The sequence below is a fragment of the Myodes glareolus genome, chromosome 17 (genome assembly GCF_982192425.1).
Source record: "Myodes glareolus chromosome 17, mMyoGla1.1, whole genome shotgun sequence".
NCBI lineage: Eukaryota > Metazoa > Chordata > Mammalia > Rodentia > Cricetidae > Myodes > Myodes glareolus.
In genome coordinates, this window is record NC_142042.1 from 34,931,878 (window position 1) to 34,954,086 (window position 22,209).

The 22,209-nt window shown below is 41.3% G+C and overlaps 1 protein-coding gene across 2 annotated transcripts in view; it reads right to left on the bottom strand.

Annotated features, from left to right (window-relative positions):
- Pde5a (phosphodiesterase 5A) overlaps positions 1-22,209 on the bottom strand; it is a 137,870-nt gene that overhangs the window by 61,394 nt on the left and 54,267 nt on the right. For both annotated transcript variants that reach the window (XM_087897608.1, XM_087897609.1), the window contains exons 8-9: positions 10,332-10,440; positions 9,355-9,442 (exon numbers count right to left, since the gene is read on the bottom strand). In XM_087897608.1, the coding sequence (XP_087753734.1) occupies positions 9,355-9,442; positions 10,332-10,440 (197 nt within the window). The remainder of the gene's footprint in view (positions 1-9,354; positions 9,443-10,331; positions 10,441-22,209) is intronic.

The window sequence follows — 22,209 nt, forward strand, 5'->3', positions numbered from 1 at the left end:
CCAGAAAGTTTAAATATATATATATATATATATATATATATATATATATATGATTTAAATATATATATATATGATTTAATCTTGTAAAAAAACTTTGTACTTATTTTTATCAATAATCTTAACTCAGGAACATTTTTCTAAACCAAATATTTAATTTTTCGAGTATTCAAAAGAGTGATCTTCAAAAGAAGTAACTGATTCCTGGCATTTGCAAGCCTATGGTGTCTGGCAAGGGCACTGCCACCAATGAGAGGGTAAAACCAGTTAAGCTATGTATAGATGAGTGTCAGTTGTCCTTCTCCACGCCACCACCCTCCCTTCAATCCCACAATCCATTTCACTCCTCCTGTTCCATTAGTCCCTCTTGCCCCTTTCTGAAGAGTCATTTTTAAGGGTGGGACCCTTCATAGGTTGATCATGTTCCAAAAATGGCCCCTCACTCAATAGTATTAGGGCAGCCTGACTTGGATTATATGGGTTTAAAAAGAGAGAAAGAGAAGACATGAAGTTGGGCGGGAAGGGAGGCAGGAGTGGATCTGGGATAAGCTGGGAGTAAATATGATCAAAACACATTGTGTGAAGTTCTCAAAATTAATAAAAATATTTAAAAAGAGGCAACGTTCAGGGCATGGTGGTGCAGGCTTTTAATCTCAGTGTTCGGAAGGCTGATCTCAGTGAATTTTAATGTATTAAGTTCCCAGTCACCTATGGCTACAAAGGAAAAATATGTCTCAAAAAACAATCAATTTCTTCCCCCAACGGCCCCCACCCCCAAGATAATGTCCACACATAAGAGGAAATGTGTGACATTTGTCTTTCTGGGTCTGGATTGCTTTACTCAGAATCAGTGATTTACTCAGAATGAGTTACCTCTTCTGGGGTTCTTGGCCAGTGAGGTTCCATAGACCCGCCCCCACCCCACCCCCCAACATTAAAGGCTGTTGCTAAGTCCTTCACTGCCCTTCAGATGAGACCCCATTCCTGAAGACACCACACACTTAAGTCACAGACATGAGGTGCTCAAGCTGATGCTGACCTGGAAGCTTCATCCTTATTGGTTAGCTTTTAAAGCACCGGAAGGTGTCATACACAGTACCAGAAGAGAAAATGGCCATCAGTATAACTCAGCTATGAGTCCCAATAACTCAGCGTGAGTGACAATAACAGTTTGCCTTGCAGTAAGATATGTTCATTAGTACAATAGTCTCTTCCAACAACCCTGCTGTGTCTTTTACAGCAAATACCTACTTTCAATTATGTTACATTTATAATATCATTTGCTTCTGAGAAACTAATTCTGTATGTATACATCTATGCCTGTAGCTCACTCTTTTTACATCACCTAGTTATAAATGTTTATAATGAGGGTCTCCACCTCCAGCTTAGAAGATATTAAAACGGAACAAACCCAGGAAAGGATTATACACAGCAAAGAGATTCTAATCACGCAGGAAATATTATTACAACTGCTAAAGATTTTTAAATCACCCAGTACAATGTTATAGCTTTCTCCACACCCATGATGTGTAATAATACATATCTCGGGCCAAGCAGAGTCTTTGCGACTTAGGAAGTGGGGATTTGTTTCCCATTCTCATTTGCTAACAAATGTGTTCCAGCACACACTGAAGCTCAATTTTTATTTATTTGTTTGTTTGTTTGTTTGTTTGCTTAGAGGCAAATTAACATGCTATAAAACAGGCTGGCCTTGAACTGGAAGCAGTTCTCCTGCCTCAGCTTAACAATTGCTTGGATTAGAAGTGTGTAGAGGTTTGCATAAAAATGCTCCCCATAGGACGATAGGGAGAGGCACTATCAGGAGGTATGGCCTTGTTGGAATAGGGATGGCCTTTTTGGAGGAAGTGTGTCATTGGGGGTGAGGGGGCTTTAAGGTTTCAGAAGCTTAACCAGGCTTAGTGACTCATTGTCTCTTCTTCCTCCTACCTGAGACTCCAAATGTAGCGTTCTCAGCTATGTCTTCAGCGCCACGTCTGCCCGTGTGCCACCATGTTTCCTGCCACGATGATAATGGACTAGACCTCTGAACTATAAACCAGCCCAAATGAAATGTTATCCTTTATAAGAGTTGCCATGGTCATGGCATCTCTTCACAGCCCTAGGATCCCTAAGACAGGGTGTATGCCTTTAAACCTGGCTGCTCTGTTTAGCGGCTTCTGGCTGATTCACACAGGGTTTCCCGTTTAACCGACATCTCATTTTCTGCATTGTTTGCCGTCTCCCTTCTCGGGCCTCATTTGATTCCATGTCCTCTTTCCTAATTACTTCGGCGAGGAGGCCCTTAGAGCAATATGTAAGCATCAAAACAACTTCAAATATAACTTTACAAATCAGTTCTGTGAGAAAAGTTTCCAGTCTCCCAACAAGTATTGCTAATCACCAAGCACCCTCCCCCCCCACCCGCCCAGTACCACAGGCCACCACCATACCCTTTAGTACTGGACTGAGCCAGAATCACACACAGGCTGGCTGGGCAGGAGCGCTACCCCTAAGCCATGCCCAGTTGCTCTCACTACCAGTTTTTAAAACTCTGAGGTGGTATTTAGCCTTTGGCCTTGCACACACAAGTGGCCCTTCTCCCTCAGCACCCCAGAGGGCTAGCGGTACAAGCGTGCACCATGCCTGGCTATTGGCACATCGTTATCTAACTGACAACCATTCCTTCTCTATCTGCAGTTCCATCCCCAGTCTCCCTCTTCTTTGTTGCTTCTCTCCGATCCCCGTTCTGTGCGTTAGAGACTCATTTCTATCCACTCCCCATCTCTTGTTTAAGTTATTTTTTCCAATTTCCTTCTCCTGCTTTCTCCCTTCCTGTTTATTTTGGAAAGAAGAAGGGAGACAGGTGCTTCTTTGAGATCGCTTTAGTTGGAAACTAGGTTACAATAATTTCATTAATTCTTGGTTGATAATAAAACATTACGTTCTTCAGAAATTCCTTAGTGTTTCCTGCCAAATATAGACATGTTTCTTCCTTTTCCAGTGTTTTCCTTATTCTTCAGTCAAATCTCAAAGCGAATTTCCACTTTTATATTTTTTTAACTATAAGTTCTTAGTTCTAGTTATTTTTTAAAGCTAGTATGCAAACCAGGTTTTATTAAGACTTTTTTCAATAATTATATTTTGACCACTTCACCCTCCTCGTTTCCCTTTGTGCTGGCTTCCCCGATAATTCCCCTTATCATTTCGCACACATATTTGTGTGTCTGTAGTTAAGTCTACATTCTGCATAGGAGCCATGATTGCTGTACCTTTCTTTCCCAATTATGCTCAGTGGCTCTTCCTACCCCTTTGGCTTAGATCTCTGTCTGTCTTCCTCATTATCATCCTTATATACACATGTATGAGTAAGTATATATGGACACGTATGAGCACAAGGATGGTAATGTACACACACACCTATGTTCTGCATACGAGAGAAAACGTGGTATTTGTCTTTTGTGCTTGGCTTATTTTACTTGATGTAATTATCTCCAGCTTCATCCATTTTGCCTGCAAATGGCACAACTGCTTTCTTCTTTACCACAAATAAAATCCCACTATGTACATATACCACATTCATCTCTGCTGCTGGACATTTAGAACGGTTCCACATCTTGGTTACTGTGAATACGGCAGCAATAAATATGGATGTTCAAGCATTTCCTGGTGTGCTTAGCTCCATCCAGTGAAAAAGTTGGATCATATGACACCTCCCCTTTTTGGTTTGTCTGTTTGGGACAAGGACTACTTTGTGGTTCATGCTGACTTTGAACTTCCAATGTGACCCAAGATGGCCTTGAACTTGCAGTGATCCTCCTGCATCAGCCTTTTGAGTGCTGAAAGCTATGACTTCTTCATTCTGTTTCCAATTATTACAGATCCCCTATGTCTTATTTCCTGGGGCATATTATAACCAAATGTAATTTGCAGTTCTCTACCTGGGAGCAGGACAGGGATCGGTACTTTTAAGTAATTAATATTTGAAAATGTGTACTGTGAAGAACAGGACAAGATTTAATTTTACTTGCAACATGAGAATCTTAGAAAATGTTTGAAAAACAAGGAAAAAAGTTTTGGTGCCAGTGATAAAACTTTATGCCAAGAAAAAAAAAAAGAAGTCAAATCTAAAATTTTCACCTCAGAAATACTTATTTCTCACTTGAACCTAGGCCACAGCTCAGGCGGGCAGGTCACCTCTCCAGATAGTCACCCTTTAAAGATCCACACAAAAGTCACTTATTAAATGAAGCCCAAACAATTAACATAAGAAAGTAAGATAACAAGAAATACCAAGCAAATAATTGATGATCCAAAGGTTTCGCTGTGTAGCCCTGGCTGTCCTAGAACTCACTCTGTAGACCAGGGTGGTCTCAAACTCAGAGATCCACCTGCCTCTGTCTCCCGAGTGCTGGGATTAAAGGCATGCGCCACCACCGTCTGATATGATGATCCAAAATTTTAATGAAGGGTACCCAGAAATATCTGTAGATGCAGAGGTTGTACGTTTTACTAACACAAAGGAACTAAAAACAAAGTGGGCTCCTTTTTTTTTTTTTTTTTTTTGAGCATCAAAACGATGGAGGTGCTTGGGGAGTTGAAATGAACTGAGACTAAGAATGAACAGCTCTGTATGTCCCTTAAGAGTAGGAATCCATCCTGAGGGGTGCAGCATAGGAGGTTCCAACAAGTGTGACCATCACAGAGAAACTTAAATAATCTGAGACAATGATGGCTCCACCTCATACACCACATGCTGTCCAGTGTGGACTGGCACGCTGTCATGCTGGGTATGGATACAGAAAACTTGAAAACCCACTGCAGAAAGAGACAACAGGAACTTCCTACAGCAAAGATGAGTCAGGCGAGCACCCAGCTTACAGCGTACACAGTCACGGCTGTATTTCCTCTAATGCTTCTTAAACAATGTGCTATTTGATACTGCGATTTTTATTTTTGTATTTTCTTACTAATAACATGGTGATATGACCCATCTAAAACAGGGACACTGAAAGGTTTCTGTGTTTCCACTGGATGGTGATTTCTTCAAAGAGCGCTCTAAACAAAGGAGGGAGAAATTGGAGGGAGAACGGAGAGGCAATAAATGATGCATCTAGATTATAATATATATAATATTTATAATATTTACATATATATATATATATATATAAGTCAAAAAGAAAATATACTCTGAAATCTGTATGTAGAATAGAGAACAACATTCCCAGAAAATACGATATGGAAAAAGGGCACGTTCCACTTTATCAACTGGGCAAACAACTGGTTAAAATAAATGAGGTCTGAAAGAGAAACATTTTTTTCTGGACAGTGGCGCAAACATTCTGCATCAGGCAGAGACTACAAAAACGTTTGTTGATAGGAAAAAAATCCTTTGGGGAATAAAGTTGATGATACAACAGGCTCTGAAGTGGTCTAGTGTTTATAAGTTCATCTGTCTGTCAGTAACGACAACAAAGAAGAGGAAGGAAGATTCCAGAAAAACACTGGGGTGGCCTGTTTTTCTGCCTGGATCTCTGGGGGGACTCTCTATTAGAACTGCACACTGGAATCTGGTCTGTGTCATGCAAGGCGAGTTATCCCCACCACGATCTTTTCCACCCTGAATTGCAGATAGATAAGTATGTGCAGAATTCAGTCGCCCAGCGCTTGCCACACGTAGAAGACAGCAGGGTGCACCAGGCTCTCTCCATCTCACACCGACAATTAACTTGAGTACCCTACCTTGTCTGTGCCACAGAATCACACAGAAATGATTTATTTTATTTTAAACAGAATTTTCTCTTTCCAAAGACACTTGCTGGCTTTTGGTTCTGCTATTCAGTAGGAAAAAGCTTATGCCAAAACAAGCCTGATTATTCCTATCATTTTGTTGTTGTTGTTGTTTTCTTTTGATTTTTACTTTCTGAGACAGAGTCTCTCTACTATGTGGCCCTAGTTGTCCTGGCAGTTACTATGTGGACCTCAGACTCACAGAGATGCACCCGCTGTGTGGCACCAGGCTCAGCTGGATTCTTGCCATTCTTAGCTTCAAAATTGTTTCTTTTTCTCACTTTTCTGAAACACAGACAAGATCAAAAAGTGAATTTTGAGAGCTCTACAAAGTTATCAGGTGCTCCTAATCATTTACACGAGAGAAGAAAAGGGCTTAAGAGACCCTTCCCGGGAAATAGACAAGATCTCCTGAGAAAATTGGGAGCATGGCAGGGAAGAAGGGAGGGCAGAGGGGGAGGAGAAAACATGAGGGAACAGGATGATCACGATGGGGGAAGAACAGAGAGGGAGAGTAAGGAAAGAGATATCTTCTTGTGGGAGCCATTATGGGGCTAGCATGAAACCTAGCACCAGGGAAATTCCCAGGAATCCACAAAGATGACCCCAGCTAAGACCCTAAGCAATAGTGGAGAGGGTGCTTGAGCTGACCTTCCTCTGTGATCAGATTAGGGACTACCTTAATTGTCATCATAGAACCTTCATCCAGCAACTGATGGGAGCAGATGCAGAGATCCACAACTAAGCACTGGCCAAGCTTCCAGAGACCAGTCGAAGAGAGGAAGGAGCAATAATATGAGCAAAGAGGTCAAGACCATGATGGGGACACCCACAGAAACAGCTGACCTGAGCTAGTGGGAACTCACTGACTCTGGATTGATAGCAGTGGGGTAGGGGGAAAACCTGCATAGGACCAAAACTAGACCCTCTGAATGTGGGTGACAGTTGTATGGCTTGGGCAGTCTGTGGGGCCACTGGCAGTGGAACCAGGATTTATCCCTGGTGCTTGAGCTGGCTTTTTGGAGGGACACCTTACTCAGCCAAAATACAGAGGGGAGGTCCTTGGTCCTGCCTCAAAATGATGTGTCAGACTTTGTCGACTCCCCATGGAAAGCCTTACCCTCTCTGAGAAGTAGATAAGGGGTGGGGTGGGAGGAAAGGAGGGGGAGCAGGAGGAGGGAAGCGAGGGAGAACTGGGACAGGTATGTAAAATGAGAAAAAGATCTTTTCAAAATAAATCAAAATTTAAAAAGTTCAAAAAAAGGTAAAAAAAAAAAAAGTGGGGACGCTATGGAAGTCATATCGGCTCAAGACATAGTGGAATAATAGAACAAAAGAGTAATGTAATGATAAACCCATTAATGTTTTATCAAATTCCTGGGAAACAGCAACATCCTGGTAATAAAAAAAGTTCATAACAGTTAAAAAAAAAAAAAAAAAACCCTTCCCCAGGCCTGTGCTCCCTAACTAGCTATGCTTAGAGTGCCGGAAGTGCCGGATATCTCCCACCCACCCACCACCAGCCAGCCCCGCCCCCTTCCCACGTAGTTTATCAAAAAGACATTGTTGAATAAACCATCTCCAGGTCTTCCTTCCTTCTTAGGACAACTTACTAGTAAAGGACACATTCCCGTGGGAACTCAATTTCACATTCTCAAAGGCCACTCACTGCAGTTTCTTAGGTGAGTATCATATACTGCAGTTTCCTCTTTGGTCTCCTAGCAAGTAAAACTTTATACCATAATATTTGTTGCTGATTTTAGAGACTGTTTGGTGATGATGTTTACAGATGTGTTTACATGCTCACTGGTCTCTGATCTTTTTTTTCTGAGCCCAGAGCAGAACTGCTGAAGACACAGCACAGCAAGGCGTGGCCTACAAGCTTCTAGGGCTTTATAATAGAACCTGACTCTGAGTCTTGACGGTGCATGACCTGCAATGGCGTGCTGGTGACGGGGCACGATAAGACTGATGAATAAGACCAGCATGGACAAGAAACAGATGCATCTTTAGAACATGAACACGTGGATCTGCAAAGCAACTATGTCTTTTCCTATGAACTACATTAGAAGAAAAATCGGATCAGAGAAGTCACACTCGCGGGCTTGGGACCAGATCGCGGGAAGGTGGATCACGGAAAGTTTAACTACCTCTTAGTCAAGGAACTGGAGTTGTGTCCAGCTTGGATAGGCACTTTCAACATTTGTAACACACACACACACACACACACACACACACACGCACACGCACACGCACACGCACGCACCTGCTGTGTTAACATGTAACCTTAAAGCTGTTTGGACTTTTAAAGGTCAATCTATACGTAAGTATTGCTCCACTAGGGTGTTAGTTTTAAATTTTAATCTTCAGAAGTCAGTTATCTTTCCTTTATTTCTACAATCTTGGGAGCATGCTATTAGGTCAGGCTGCTTTCTCTGCATTAACCGTGGAAAACTAGGATACAAAATAACATATTTTTTTTCTGCCTCTACTGCGTAGTTCTGGCTGGCCTCAATTTCAGAAATCTACCCACCTCTTGAGCGCTGGCATTACAGTGACGGGCTGCCAGTGCCCAGCAATGCTTGCCCTGCTCTTAACGAAGCGTGTGATACCAAGAAGTAAACACACCAGTAATAGGGAACACCATTGTGTGGGGAAAGATCTGTACCATTTCGTAATAGAGTTGTTCTTTAACCTTTAATCTTTGTATGCAAATGTAAGACCCCAGGACAAGGATTTCTGCTTTGCTCACTGGTTTATGCCAAGTGACTAAACTATGTAAGTGCTCAATGAATATTGATTGAATGAGCAAACAAATTAATACAACCTATAGTCTCAACTACGTAACTGAGGAGTCAAAATACGAGGAAATAAGACTAAATATACATTGTCAGTTGATGTCTCTCGGTGTATGAACTTTTAACATTCTTTTACTTTTATGTGTGTGTGTGCACACCTGTGTGAGTGTGCACACCTGTGTGGGTGTGCAAGTGTGTCACAGTGTGGATGTGGAGGTCAGAATAAAGTTTTAGAATTGGTTCTCTTCCTTTCCCATGTGAGTTCCGGGACTAGAACTCAGGCTTGGTGGCAAGTCCCTTATCCACCGAGCCTTTCTGTCAGTCCGCCTGCTGACTTCAGCACGTCCTTCTTAGACAAAGGATTCTAAGCCAGGTGGTGGTGGCGGCGCACGCCTTTAACTCCAGCACTCAGTAGGCAGAAGCAGGTGGATCTCTGTGAGTTAAGGGCCAGCCTGGTGTACAAAGTGAGTTCCAGGAGAACCACAGCTGTACAGAGAAACCCTGTCTCAAAAAACAAACAAATAAAAACATAAAAAAAAACCAACCCCTCTCCCCAAACTGGACTCCAATGATTGAAAAAAAATACTGTATAGCTAACAAAATGTCTGACATGCATGCTGGACTATATCAACATAAAGTTTTTAACTTATAATTCTAAATTTTCTCTTTCCTCGGACATTTTATTCTTTAATTTACAATTCACACTTGAAAATCGTAAGAAATTTTTTTTCTTAAAGAAATTCAGAGTGTTAAGGCAATGGGAAGATCTTACCTATGACTTTGTTCTTCTTCCCGTTTTTTATAGGCGTGCAAAGCAAACTTCCAGTGCAGTGTGTGTTTGTATGCCCTGTATCTTCATTCTAAAGGACAAAAACAAGACTACTAGAAGAACAGAAATGACTTCTCTCACAACCATAGTCTTAACTACATGGCACATACAGAATAACTCAAGCATTTGTCTTGTATTATCTACAGGGAACCAATTATAATGAGGTTTGCATGAGGACAACATAATCAGTCTTTATTAGAATAGTACCCCAAATTTCCTTTATCCCATTTAAACTTTCCAAAGAGTTTATAGTAATAGTAAGTCAAATATTTATTCAGTACCTGCTAACCTGGTGAGGTAGAGGCCTCAATCTAACAAGAAAGCAGAATCCAAAAGCCTGGAAACAACCCGCTACAGTACTGACCTTCTTAATAATAATACCACCTTACCTGAAGTCTACACTTCTGTTTGAAAAAAAGTTGTCCTAAGTGTGCAAGCAACAGAATCAAGGCAGTTTGCCACAAGCTAATATTTTTGAAAGATGAAAGAAAACACTGGACTTCAAAGTGTTGACTGTCTGAAGAAAACACCTCTGGAACTTGACTGCGGAGGCAAATGGACAGCCAAGGAGCACCTCATTAAGAGGACCACCAATTGTGTTCATCTAAGCCACAGGGACCTCCATGTTTACAGATAAAGTCAGAAAACCCATCTAAGTAAAGCCACCGATACCACAGTGTTAAATTACCTCAGCAGGTACATGCTGACTTGTTACTATCCCAAGAGCCGAGAAAAACATAAGAGTGCAGCTTCCCCAGCGAGTTTAGAGCACTTTATCATCCGTTCCTTGAGCAGAAAAAACAGAGATCCCCCCTAAACAGCCAGTTTCCAGCCCAGTCCTCCAGAGAAGGAGCAGCTGTCAGCGGAGGTCTGAAGGGAAAACAGCCTGTGTGCATCAGGTCTCAAATGAGGTTACTTACTGTCCAGGGAAATCTCGTGTCCTTAGCGACATCTGGTATATTAAGCGGCTCCATCGTGTTCTTGACATACTGAGCATACATGTAATTGATTTTGCTTGCATCATGTTCCCTGCAGAAAAAGGAGAAGTGAGTTCCTACTATGCAGTGGGAAAACATGCGCACACAGGGCTAAACAAACGGGCAGGGGAGGAACCAGCAGCTATGGAGTACCGGGGAATCTACATCTTAATTTGAAAGTGTGTTAGATGAGATGATTACAGTTCAGTCATTACTCCAATCTAGATCGTCTGATACAGCAAACACCCACACAGTTTGGACTGTCTAGAAGACCCTTCTGGGGTGGGGGGGTCACATATCAGACATCCTGCGCATCAGATATTTCCATTAGAATTCATAACAGCAGCACAATTATAGCTATGAACAAGCAATGGAATAATTTTATGTTTGGGGATCACAACATGAGGAACTGTATTAAAGGTGTGCGGCATTAGGAAAGTTAAGAACCACTGGTCTAGAACAAGTTCTCAGAACGTCCTTAGTCGTCCAATCACACGTCAAACACCTGGAACTTAAAAACATTTAATACGACATCTGAAAAGCTTCCAAATCCAGAACGTGGTCAATATTGATAGGCGATCACTGGTATAGAATTCCATGCCTGACTTCATGTAATAATTGCAATTGATAGGTAGGCACACTAAAAATATTGAATAAATTACCTCCAGGCTATGTTTTTGAAACAAATAAACTTCCTGGTTAGACTTACATACCAAGATATCTCATTATGTATATACAAATATTCTAGTATCTAAAAAGGTCCTGACTCAGAGAGACATCTGTCCCAGGCACTCATATAAGCAATTCTCAACATGCAATAGTGTAAAAAATCATGTTTACTTTTTTGTGCCATTTAATGTAATATTTGTATTGATTCTCTCACTCCATGTTTTATTTTATCTGACCACAGAATGCCTAAGGTGTAGGACTTCTGCTTCCTTAATCACTATTTTGTGAACCCCTATGTCAATAAGACAATCTTTTACAAAAATTAAAATTAAAGGAAATGTCAAGAAGGCACAAAAGAATTTTAGGAGGTTCTCTCTGGTTATATATCTTCTTCCTGGTATGTGTGTGTTTCTGTCTGATATGCTTATTTTAATTATAGTTTTACTAACTGAAGAAATGGAAAAGTAGTAGGTGATATTTAAAAATGAACATATGCTGTTATAACATACTGTACATATATTTCTACTCTTGCTCAAGGTATTGTATCTATACAACTCATTTAACAATGTAATGCAAATTTCTAGTTCTTAAAAATTATTGTTACCAACTGTTTAGGATAATAAAGAAATGCAGCTTAGTAGTTAATCACATAGTATAATCAAACTTGTAGTCACATCAGGTATGTTTTCAAGGTCAAACAAAGATGTATTTTAGATAGGTCATCTTCAAACACTTCAGAGATCTACAGAATATGGTGTGTAAGATGTTTTAAGAACCTAGGTTCTTCTTTTTTATGACAATGATTCATGTCTGGTCCTGGCAGCACCAATCTACTTCAGAGAAGATCACGGGCAGGAAAAAAATGCCACATGTAGTTCACTTTCTTTGTGGTAAAAGTAAGCCACTGGACAAGAAAATATCCCTGCCTCAACTGCTGACATTATGCTGTCCTAATTAGACAAGCAGGACACAAAATATCTTGTTTCACAGAAAAGTCTGTTGAATATGCTAGGCCTGTAGGCCAAATATGGATGCCCCAATGTTGCAAAGGAACTTAGGGTGACTGTCTAGGCAGCCAGCTGTTTCTGTCATTGCTCACACTTTTTGGAAGTCACCTGCTTGCACTTCCTGCTTACTTAGTTATTATTATTTCCTTCTCAGGTCTCTGAGGGAGTTGAAGATTGATAGCTATAGTTATGGTTTACCAGACACAGAAAACAAGATATGATAAAAGTAAATTAGGTATAAGACTTTAGGCTCATGAAGATAGAGTAGATATGAAACATTTTCTCTGAATTTGTCATATGCAAATGTACTAGACATTGTTGATGTATTTATTGCCTGTATATATGGTAGTCATTGTACCTATTGTATATAGTTTTCTTATATTCGTTATAGCCTTTTTTATTTTAGACAAAAAGGGGAAATGTAGTGGCATTTCAAATGTATTTTAATAAATAAAGCCTGCCTGAATATCTGAGAGTAAAACAGTCCCACTGGTTAGCCTTACAGATCATGTAATGGTAACACACACCTTTAATCCCAGTTGCCACATTAGTTGCCATAGAAACCAGGTGGTACAGGCCTTTAATTCCAGCCCTAGAGAGAATCATGAGATGAGAGGAGACAGCTCTCAGACACAGTCTCATTCTGAGATTCCTGGAGGCAGGATAGCTATTTTGGACTGAGGTCAAGGTAAGAGCCAGTGGCAGGCTGCTTTGCTTTTTGGGTCTTCAGGATGAACCCAAAATTTCTCTCTCTGAGTTTTTATTAATTGTGCTTCAATATGCCTTAGGTATGAAATATCTCCCGAAGTTATTGGTAAGTGAAAGCCCCCTCCCTGAGACGTAGATTTCATGGGTCTAGAAGATACCGTGCAAGCTTCCAAAGGAAGGTAGCAGACAGCAATTCTACTTAGCTATGATGCCTATGAATCACAACAGTGACCAGCATGGCGGGATAACCGGTATGGGGCCCAGCCAAGTATGGACAGGTCACCCAAAGGAAGTTCTTTATTTCCAACCATTATCACCTGCCAGAGTAGAACTCGGTTGGTTTATGAGGTTCTTCTGTTTGTGTGTTGCTTTTATTGGTTGAATAAAGAGACTGCCTTGACTTTTTGATAGGGCAGAATTTAGATAGGTGGAGTAGACCGAACAGGATGTTGGGAAGGAAGACAGAAAGGAAGATGCCATGGTTCTCCTGCCTGAGACAGACACTGGTTAGAATCTCTCCCAGTAGGCCATGACCTCGTGGTGCTACACAGATTACTAGATATGGGTTAAAGCAAGATGTGAGAGTTAGCCAAGAGGCTAGATATAATGGGCCAGGTAGTAATTTAATTAACACAGATTTCCGCGCTATTTATTTCGGGCATAAGCTAGCTGGGTGGCCGGGATGACAAGCAGCTCCAAGCAGCCTGTCGGCCCAGGTGTAAGCCAGTTGGGCGGCGGGGCACAACCTGCTGCTCCTCATTACAACACTCAGCCCTCCATAAATTTAATAAGAGGCCTGAGTCTCAGTAGTTTACCCTGAGGCAATACCTGGTTGCAGGACCTGAACACCTCCCAAGAACAGACCATTCAAAAGAGATGCCTGGCATTCCAAGTGCTGTAGACAGGATTACCTGCCAGCATACATTCACCAGGACACCCCTAGACAAATGTCAGCCAATCAGGGGTCCTGAACCTCAGAAACTCCTCACCCCCCCACACACCTTTACTACTATAAAAACCCAATTCTAATTGAACTCAGGGCTCTCTGATTATTCCAATACATTGGACATGAGGAGAGGCCGAGTTTGCAAACTTGATTAAAATAAAGGTTCTTTGCTTTTACATACAGTACTCGGTCTCCTTGTTGGCTTTTGTGGAGACTTCACAGATTTGGGCACAACACCGAAAGGTACAGTAGTTGCACGAATACCTTAGCGGTACTCAACAGCTCTCTAAGTGGACTTAAGATTCACTCAACAAGAGGGAACTCGTGCCTGGTACTGGAAACCAAGCCAACAATGCAAGGTTAGTAACATCACGGATCTTGGAGGAACACCTGCAGTCTCTGCTCTTGGAAATCAGCATAATTTTTAACTACATTCTCAATATTTGTCCTCAGGCCATAGACGAATGTTGTTCTCACTCCTCAAAAATCTTTTTGCAGCAGATGGAGACCATTACAGAAAAACTACAACCAATCCAATTGCAGGGTTGTGGAGCCCAGTTCTGACTGATCCATCTATAACACAACTTCGGCACCTAAGGCTTGGGGAATCACTGTGGAAGATGGGTGGAAAGATTCTAAGAGCCAGGGGAGCGGGAGCCAGTGCTGGAGACTGTGTCTCTAGGAAATGTCAGCCCATAAAGTCTCACCAACGTGACTGCCTCAACATGGCTGAACAAGGCTGACACCAATAGACATACTAATGTGGATGGAGGAAGTTCATGATGTCTCAATCAATCTGTTCCCCAGGGAAGAACACACAAACTGGCTATCCAATCCCAAATGGTCAGCCTTGAAAAATTTACATTCAAATAACATGACACAGACTATGCAGGTTGTGTTTCGGTATTTAGTAGCACACACACACACACACACAGAGGATGCACACACATGAACACAACAACAAAAATAGAGGCCGTGAATTTAAAAGAGATGGAGGAGGTGACGTGAGAAGGCTCAGAGGAAGGGAAGCGAAGAGAAACATGATGTAATTATATTAAAATTCAAAAATAAAAGAAATTATAAGATGTTAAAATAAAATATCAATCTCAAAAAAGTAAGAGTTATTGGCCAGGAAGACCCCAGAGGTCTCCAAAACAAGCCATCATAACTACATAGTAAAACCTCACGGCTGAAGACACCATATACTTTGCCTTCAAAATAGAGAAGAATCAACCTGAGACTAAGCAGGACTCCCTGCTGGCTAGTTGCAGTGTCAGAAGGTGCTGTGCAGGCTGCTGGGGAACAGAAGACATCTGGGTCTGCCAAGTGCCGGACTCTCACGTGCTGCGGCACAGAACTTCAGGCAATACACCCCCATGGCGCAACAGACGAAGGACTATCATGGGGGTAACTACTTGATTTCTGACTGAATCTGAGGCCAGCTCCACGGGAGGGGTTTTCATGCCTAGTACTGAAATTCAGGTCAGAAGTCCACAGTGAGGAAGGCATTTGACCCTAGGGAAGAAATTACTATTGTTGTTTTCTTTTTTCTTTTTTTAAATTTATTTTTATTTTATGTGCATTGGTGTTCTGCCTGCTTGTGCGCCTGTTTGAGAGCATCAGATCCCTTGGAACTGGAGTTACAGACAGTTGTGAGCTGTCACGTGGGTGCTGAGGATTGAACCTGTGTACTTTGGAAGAGCAGTCAGTGCCCTTAATCTCGGAGCCATCCCTCCAGCCCTCTGCCTTTGTTTTCTTAAATGATCAGGCTGCCAAATTGCCCCTTAAATATTTATGTTTCCGCCCATAGACCTAGGCTGCTCTGGGTCTTCACCGGAGGTGTTTTAATGCAGCAAGCACTGCGGTGTTTTGAATGAGACTAATCCAAATAGGTTCATGAGTTTGAATACTTGGTCAACTGGTTGTGGTTCTAAACCTGTGAGTTGTGACCCCTTGGGTGGTGACCCAATGACCCCTTCATGGGAGTTACATATCAGATATTTATGTTAGGATTTATAACTGTAGCAAAATCACAGTTAGGAAATTGTAATGAACAATTGCTATTACTTTAGCAATTATTCTGTATTATATTATACTGTATTAAAGGGTCACAGCATTAGAAAGGTTGAAAACCACTGGATTAGGAGGTGTGGCATTGTTGGAAGAGATGTGTCTTCTGGAGTTGGGCTCTGAAGTTCCAGAAGACCTTTCTATTGGTTACGGTGTGCTCACAGAAACAGAAACCCTGATTACAACAACAGCAATCAACGTATAATTAGTCCAAATGCTAAGAGGAAGAGGCTGATTGCTCTGCCCCTGTGGGACATCTTTATCACTCACCCCTCCCCACCAAGGCTCAGGCAACGTCCTGGAAGAGGAGGTAGGAAGAGCTGGAAGGTGGGCAAGGGTGCAGGGAAATGCTGTCTGGACATCACAGAGCTACTATAATCCTTGTCTCCTAGCGGCTGTGGTTACCCATGCAAAAACTGCACAAAACCCAGCCAGCCGAGATTCGGGCATAGCACGAGGAGGTGCTCTCCAGGCCCGCTCCTTACTGAGAGCTGTAGGCAGTTGACAGTTGGTGGGAGAGAGAACCGTTACTCTCGGGTGGTGCTCCTCCTGGCAGGCTTCCCATGTCAATGGCCTTACACTGGTGCACATATGGGTGACACGAATTGGACTCCGTGAGTTATCAAAGACAGCATGAAATCAGGAGGACATTTTGGGGACATATGGAGGAACTGGAGGGCGGAAAGGACGTAGGATCATATTTCACTGTATATATGTAAGAAATTATGAAGAATAAAGAACAATTATAATTAGGAAAAAAGAAATACATGTCTTGGGAAAAGAACTTTTCTGGTTCTAAGTTTTCAAAGTTCTAATACAGTGCCTGTCTACTGCCCTTTATAGCCAGGCTGTATCTTGGAACAGTGATGTCATATGACATTCCACGACGACTCAGATATTTCAGTATTTTCTTTCTGTCTTATGTAGTCTAACTTAATTGTAACATGGTCAATTAGAGCGCTACGCACTCCAAAGTATTATGGATAAGTGAAAAAGAATGAAAAGAAAATTACGAATGTAGCAAAGGAAAAGATGACCAAGATGAGCTTCCAGCTTGACCTTGAAGGCAGGCTTACTGCCTGCCCTCCTGGGTCTGATTTCATATGCTAGTTGTATGACAGTCAAAGAAAGATTGTAAATGTAGATTTGAGGCTAATTAAAAATAAAAAAACTTAAAACTACAGGTATTTTTGCAAACAATAGCCTAGGGAAACGAAAACGAGAAACCATAAAAAAAAGAGGAAAAAAAAGAAGAGGTGGCTATCAGAAGAAAACAGAACACCAGAAAAAGATGGCTTCGTATAAGACTCCCATAGCCTAACAACAGAAACAGTAATAGCAACTATACTTTCTTCCCATTGTCATCGCCATTATGTTGATGACAAAAGTCAGAAGAAACCCAAAATACCTAAGAAACTTGCAGGAGCCATAACTCAGAAATACCTGATGCAGAGGCACGTGTTCTCCTAAAATTACATAACACCGTGGTAATTTCCTACTTCGTAAAGATGTTGATAAATTGCTTCCTGCGCTCAATAAATACAGCCGGAACACCTGTTCCCTGGGAGGCATTCTCCACTCTGTGTGGGAGCAAAACAAACTACACAGGTCAGTCACCGTCGTCAGGAACTTAGGCTCCAGCAGGAAGCTGGGACGGAACGATGGAGTCTTAGCCGCATATCCTCTTGGACAGCACCCAATGTAGATAAAACTGTATTACTCTGCAACCTAGAGAGTTAGCGCTACCGCAGGAATAAGTCCCAGTCAACAGGATGACAGATGGGACAACTTCTAGAATACTGACAAACATGCTTTGTCCCCTTAGTCCCCCCCTATTTAAGACTTGGGTGTGATAGGTAGGGCTCCATCTTTGCTGCTGAATGGACAGAACACAACCAAGGTGTGTGAGGCAGAAGGCAGCTGAGATCTTCGGCCATTTGGACAATGTACAACGTCAGCCTCGAACTGCCTATCTCTGAGCATAGCCGGGAGAAAGTAATGAGAATACATTCTTTTTAAATGTATACTTTTTAATTTGCTGAGAATTTCCTACATGGGTACTGTAGTCTCATCACTTCTACCCTCTTCTTTCCTGTCTAACTCCTCCTGTGTGTCCCCCCCCCCACACCTACTCTCAAACCCATGATGTCTTCTTTAATTATTGTTGCTACATATATACATATGTGTATACAAATACAACCTGCTAAGTCCATGTAGTGCTGCTCCTACGTGTATATTAGAGCTGACCACTTGGAGTTGCATAGCCCATCAGGGGCTTATCCCTGGAGAAGAGAGAGTCTCCCTTTACTAGCAACCATTAATTGCCTGTAGTTCTTCACCTAGGGGTGGGACCTTGTGAGATTTTCCCCACCCATCCTGGCTGTCAACTGGTGTCACTATGCAAGTCTTATTTAGGTGGCCATACTGTTGAGATCATTGGTACAACTTCCAATGTACATATCGTGGACACCATTTTGAATTCTTGCTTAAGCTTTTTGAATTTTGCAGGTTCATGATTCACAGCTAAAGCTAACTTTCCTAAATACGGCTGGTAACAGGGCAAACACACTGTGTGGAGAAGATGGGGAGATAGTATCCGAACGGATCCGTTTACAGAAAGAAATGGCATTACAGAAGCGCTTACGAAGCTAGCCAGGCTTTAAGAAGGGAAAAAGAAATAAGGAAAGAACGGTGGGGTAGAAAAATAAAGAAGAACAATATAAAACACAATGCTGAGATGTGCAAATTCTACCTGTGTTTAAGAAATCTTAAATAGCTGCAGATTATCAAGAAAAATGTGAATGGCTGAGCTCGTGTGCAGAGATGGCAGGGTAGCAGCAGCTGTAGCCAAGTGCTTGACCCGATGTCTCATGCCATTTTGCTGGTACAGCCCACCAGAAGGCAAGATTTATGCTACGTGCCTGTGAATGAATGCGTGGAAGGTGTTTGTAAAATGAGGAACACCTGAAGAGAATGAACCCCAACAGCCCCTCCCTCACATGTCGTCTGTCAGTTCCTGGCTTTTACCGACAGTCTGGCAGGTCTAAACTGTCTTGTTTGGTCCCTTTATTCTCTTTCTTTCTCTTTTACTTACACATTTTTATGATTTCAGGCAGAAAATGTTCTTTAACAGTTGAGGTTGAAACCATTCAGATCTGCGTTACAGCAGCGAGTGCCCTAGCCCTTCGTGGGGGGTAGGGGTGGCGATAAGGTTAGTTATGTCCTCTGGGAAAATCTTAGTAAAAAATAAATGTTCTGGAAAAATAATAATAATAAAGTGTGTGTTTCTGGCCAAAAATGTTTGGCCAGATAGAATAGATAGTGAAAGCTTTCAAAGTGTAATGCAATGAATACGGACGTCATCCCTTATATAACAATATCGTGGTGGCCTTAAGAAATGCCTTAGAGATTAAGCTGTAGGAAGAGCGTGCAACTGACATCTCAGTTCCTGAGCCCTAGAGTCCACTTTCGAGGTCAATCCTCCTAGGGCTGTTTCAAGGCCGAGCCCACCAGGTCATGAAATCAAGACGATTCTTCTGAGATCCATCCTTCTACAGCCAAGAAACTTGAGCTAGTGGGCTCCCCAACAGCCTGGCGAGGCTTTCCTTAGACTTCACAGCTAACACATGAGCACACAGCCTTCCTTTGTTCTTTCCCCCGTTCCGCAGACCACAGCCTGGCTAAGACAGTCATGCTGGCCTGGTGGCACTGCACCAGCCTCCCCCCCATATCATTCTCCCTTTGATTTTCCCAGAGTGTGCTCCCTAGTAAACCCCACATATTTAAAAAGGTCTTGGCCTCTCCGTTTGGAAGGGCCTGGCCAAGTCCTACATTTAAACATTTGCATAGTAGATATTAACAGAGCTACATGACAGAAAATTGCTGAGAAAGCAGGGGCAGGGAAATTTGAGGAAGACAAGCCTTTCTGAATTTCAGAAGTCCACGGTGCAGGTTGATGTAAACCAAAACCATGCCCAGGACAGTGGTTGCAGAGGCTACTTGGAAGGTTTCTGAAGAAATTTTACGTGCATTAGGCTCTTTGGAGCCTTCCTACAATTCTATCATTACAGAGGAAGATGCTAAGTCACCAGGGGTTGAATAACTTGCACAATAGTTAGTAAACAGCAAAACCTAACACTAAAGACACCCTATGTTCTACACTATATTCTACATTCCGCCACTGGATGACCAGTTACTTCGGCATTAGAGATTTTCTTCAATTGAACTATATTTGTATTTTCAAATTTAGCAATCAATAGCAAGTACTAGTTAATATATACATGTATACACATGTATATATATATATAATATATATATAGTATATTCCAAGATGAATTTGAAGGAGCAACTCTATGAGTTTCTCATTACATAATTAAAAGGCACATTTATTTTTAAAAACATTAAAATCACCTGAATGGAATGATAGGACTAAAACATCTACTTAAAATAAAGGGTTAACACAAACCCCAGCATGAACTCTGTATCACGGCACAGAAAGAAAACCGCCCACCGTTTGGAAATGTACCCCACTTCTGGACTCTGGAGTAATAAGCCAGTTCCCAAGAACCGACTAACTTCACCCCCACTAATGTGAAAATTCTGATGATGACAGACAGGGTTCACCAGAACAGTTGTTTATATTTTGATATCTAACATTTCAAAGCTGTGATCTATATATTCCTTAAACATATAAAGTAGGATAATCTAAAGCAGCCATGAATTTTTACCCACTATTTTTTTAGACAGGGTCTCTAGTCCATGTTGGCTCTGAACTCTCTGTGGAGCTAAGGGTGACTGTACAATCCTACCACCTTACCAGCTCCATCTCTGGAGTGCTAAAAATTGCTTGTGTGCAACCACACCTGGCTTATGGAGTGTGGTCCGACAAGCCCGGGGCTTTGTGCATGCTTGGCTAGCACTTTATCAACTGAGTCGCATCCTTAGCCTCAAGACCCATCATTTTGAATCAATAGGTAAGAGCTTGAAATGAAAATGATTGATTTAAACTATTAACATAAAGTGTATGGCACTTCATCTCATGGATGAGTTCTGAACTACTGAAGTGTTTAATACTGAGAAGTAGAGAGTACCAAATCACTGTACCATAAGTAAACAATGCTAGAAGCAAAACAATTGACTAATAAACAGCAGGTATCAATATCAACTTAACGCTTAAGTTATTAAACATCTTTTAGAGTTCATTTTTCATAAAGTTAAGCCAGATATCTAATTTTAATTAAAAATCATTTTAAATAAGTTTTTTTTCATGTTTTTATGTGCTTTTTTGTTTTTTGTTTGTTTTTGTTTCTTTGAGACATGGTTTCTCTGTAGCTTTGGTGCCTGTCCTGGAACTAGCTCTTGTAGACTAGGCTGGCCGCCTGCCTCTGGGATTAAAGGCGTGCGTCACCACCTCCCAGTCATTTTAAATATTTTTAGCCAGTCTTTCACTGCACCATCAGAATAAAGGCTAAACGACAGGCTGACATAAACTATTGATAATGAATGGTTTCCATTACCATAATACTAATTTAAAAATCAGTTAGAATTTACGTCTTTTAAAATAATCACACTAGCATTCCTTATAAAATACTTCATAAATGACTTAGATAGTACATAATTATAAATGGTAAAATATTTTACAGAGGACTTATCAAAAAAAAAAAACATTAATCTTAGCTTTTGCTGCTTGAAAAATGTGTATTTACCAGCAGAGGTCACTATTACACAAGACACTAGGTTTGTCCAGCTAGCACTAAATATTAGAAGAATTTGCAATAAAAATTAAAATGTCAATATAAAAATTTAATTATACGGATACATGCTATGGCAGAAGTACAAAAAGGTAAGCTTAGATGACTTTTTTTCTTTTTTAACAAGCATCACATGATTCATTTTTGTCCTATGGAGATAAAGGCAGTTAGTTATATGTAATAACAAATGCACGCTTGCTCATATTTATATATAGTAACAAAAGCAACGAAGTAGCTACAGTCTCACAAAATCAAATTATATCTATAGCTTTTAAGAAATGGTAAGTATAATAAATGCCTAAGAATTTCTGGCACCTTGTCTTGGTGAATTTCTTTTCTCCAGGATACCCTAGCACTTAAGAGAACAATATAGTTTTTTAGGTGTGGATGAAAAGTAATATGAGTGAGAACAGTTAGTAGTTTTCCCTAAATCCACTTCAAGCTCTTCCAGAAAGCACTTGCTAGACTGAAATAACCGCACCTGCATCCCCCATCACAAATGCAGTAAGAGCACAATAAGAGTAATTAACAGAATAGTGAGCACGCATTTAAACACTACAGAAAATAACTGACTGCGTAGATCTGGTTTGATCCAGCCAGGGACGTAACAGAGATTGCTAAGAGGAGGACCATCCACCTCTGCCTGTTACTAGGTAAATTCTCATGGCTGA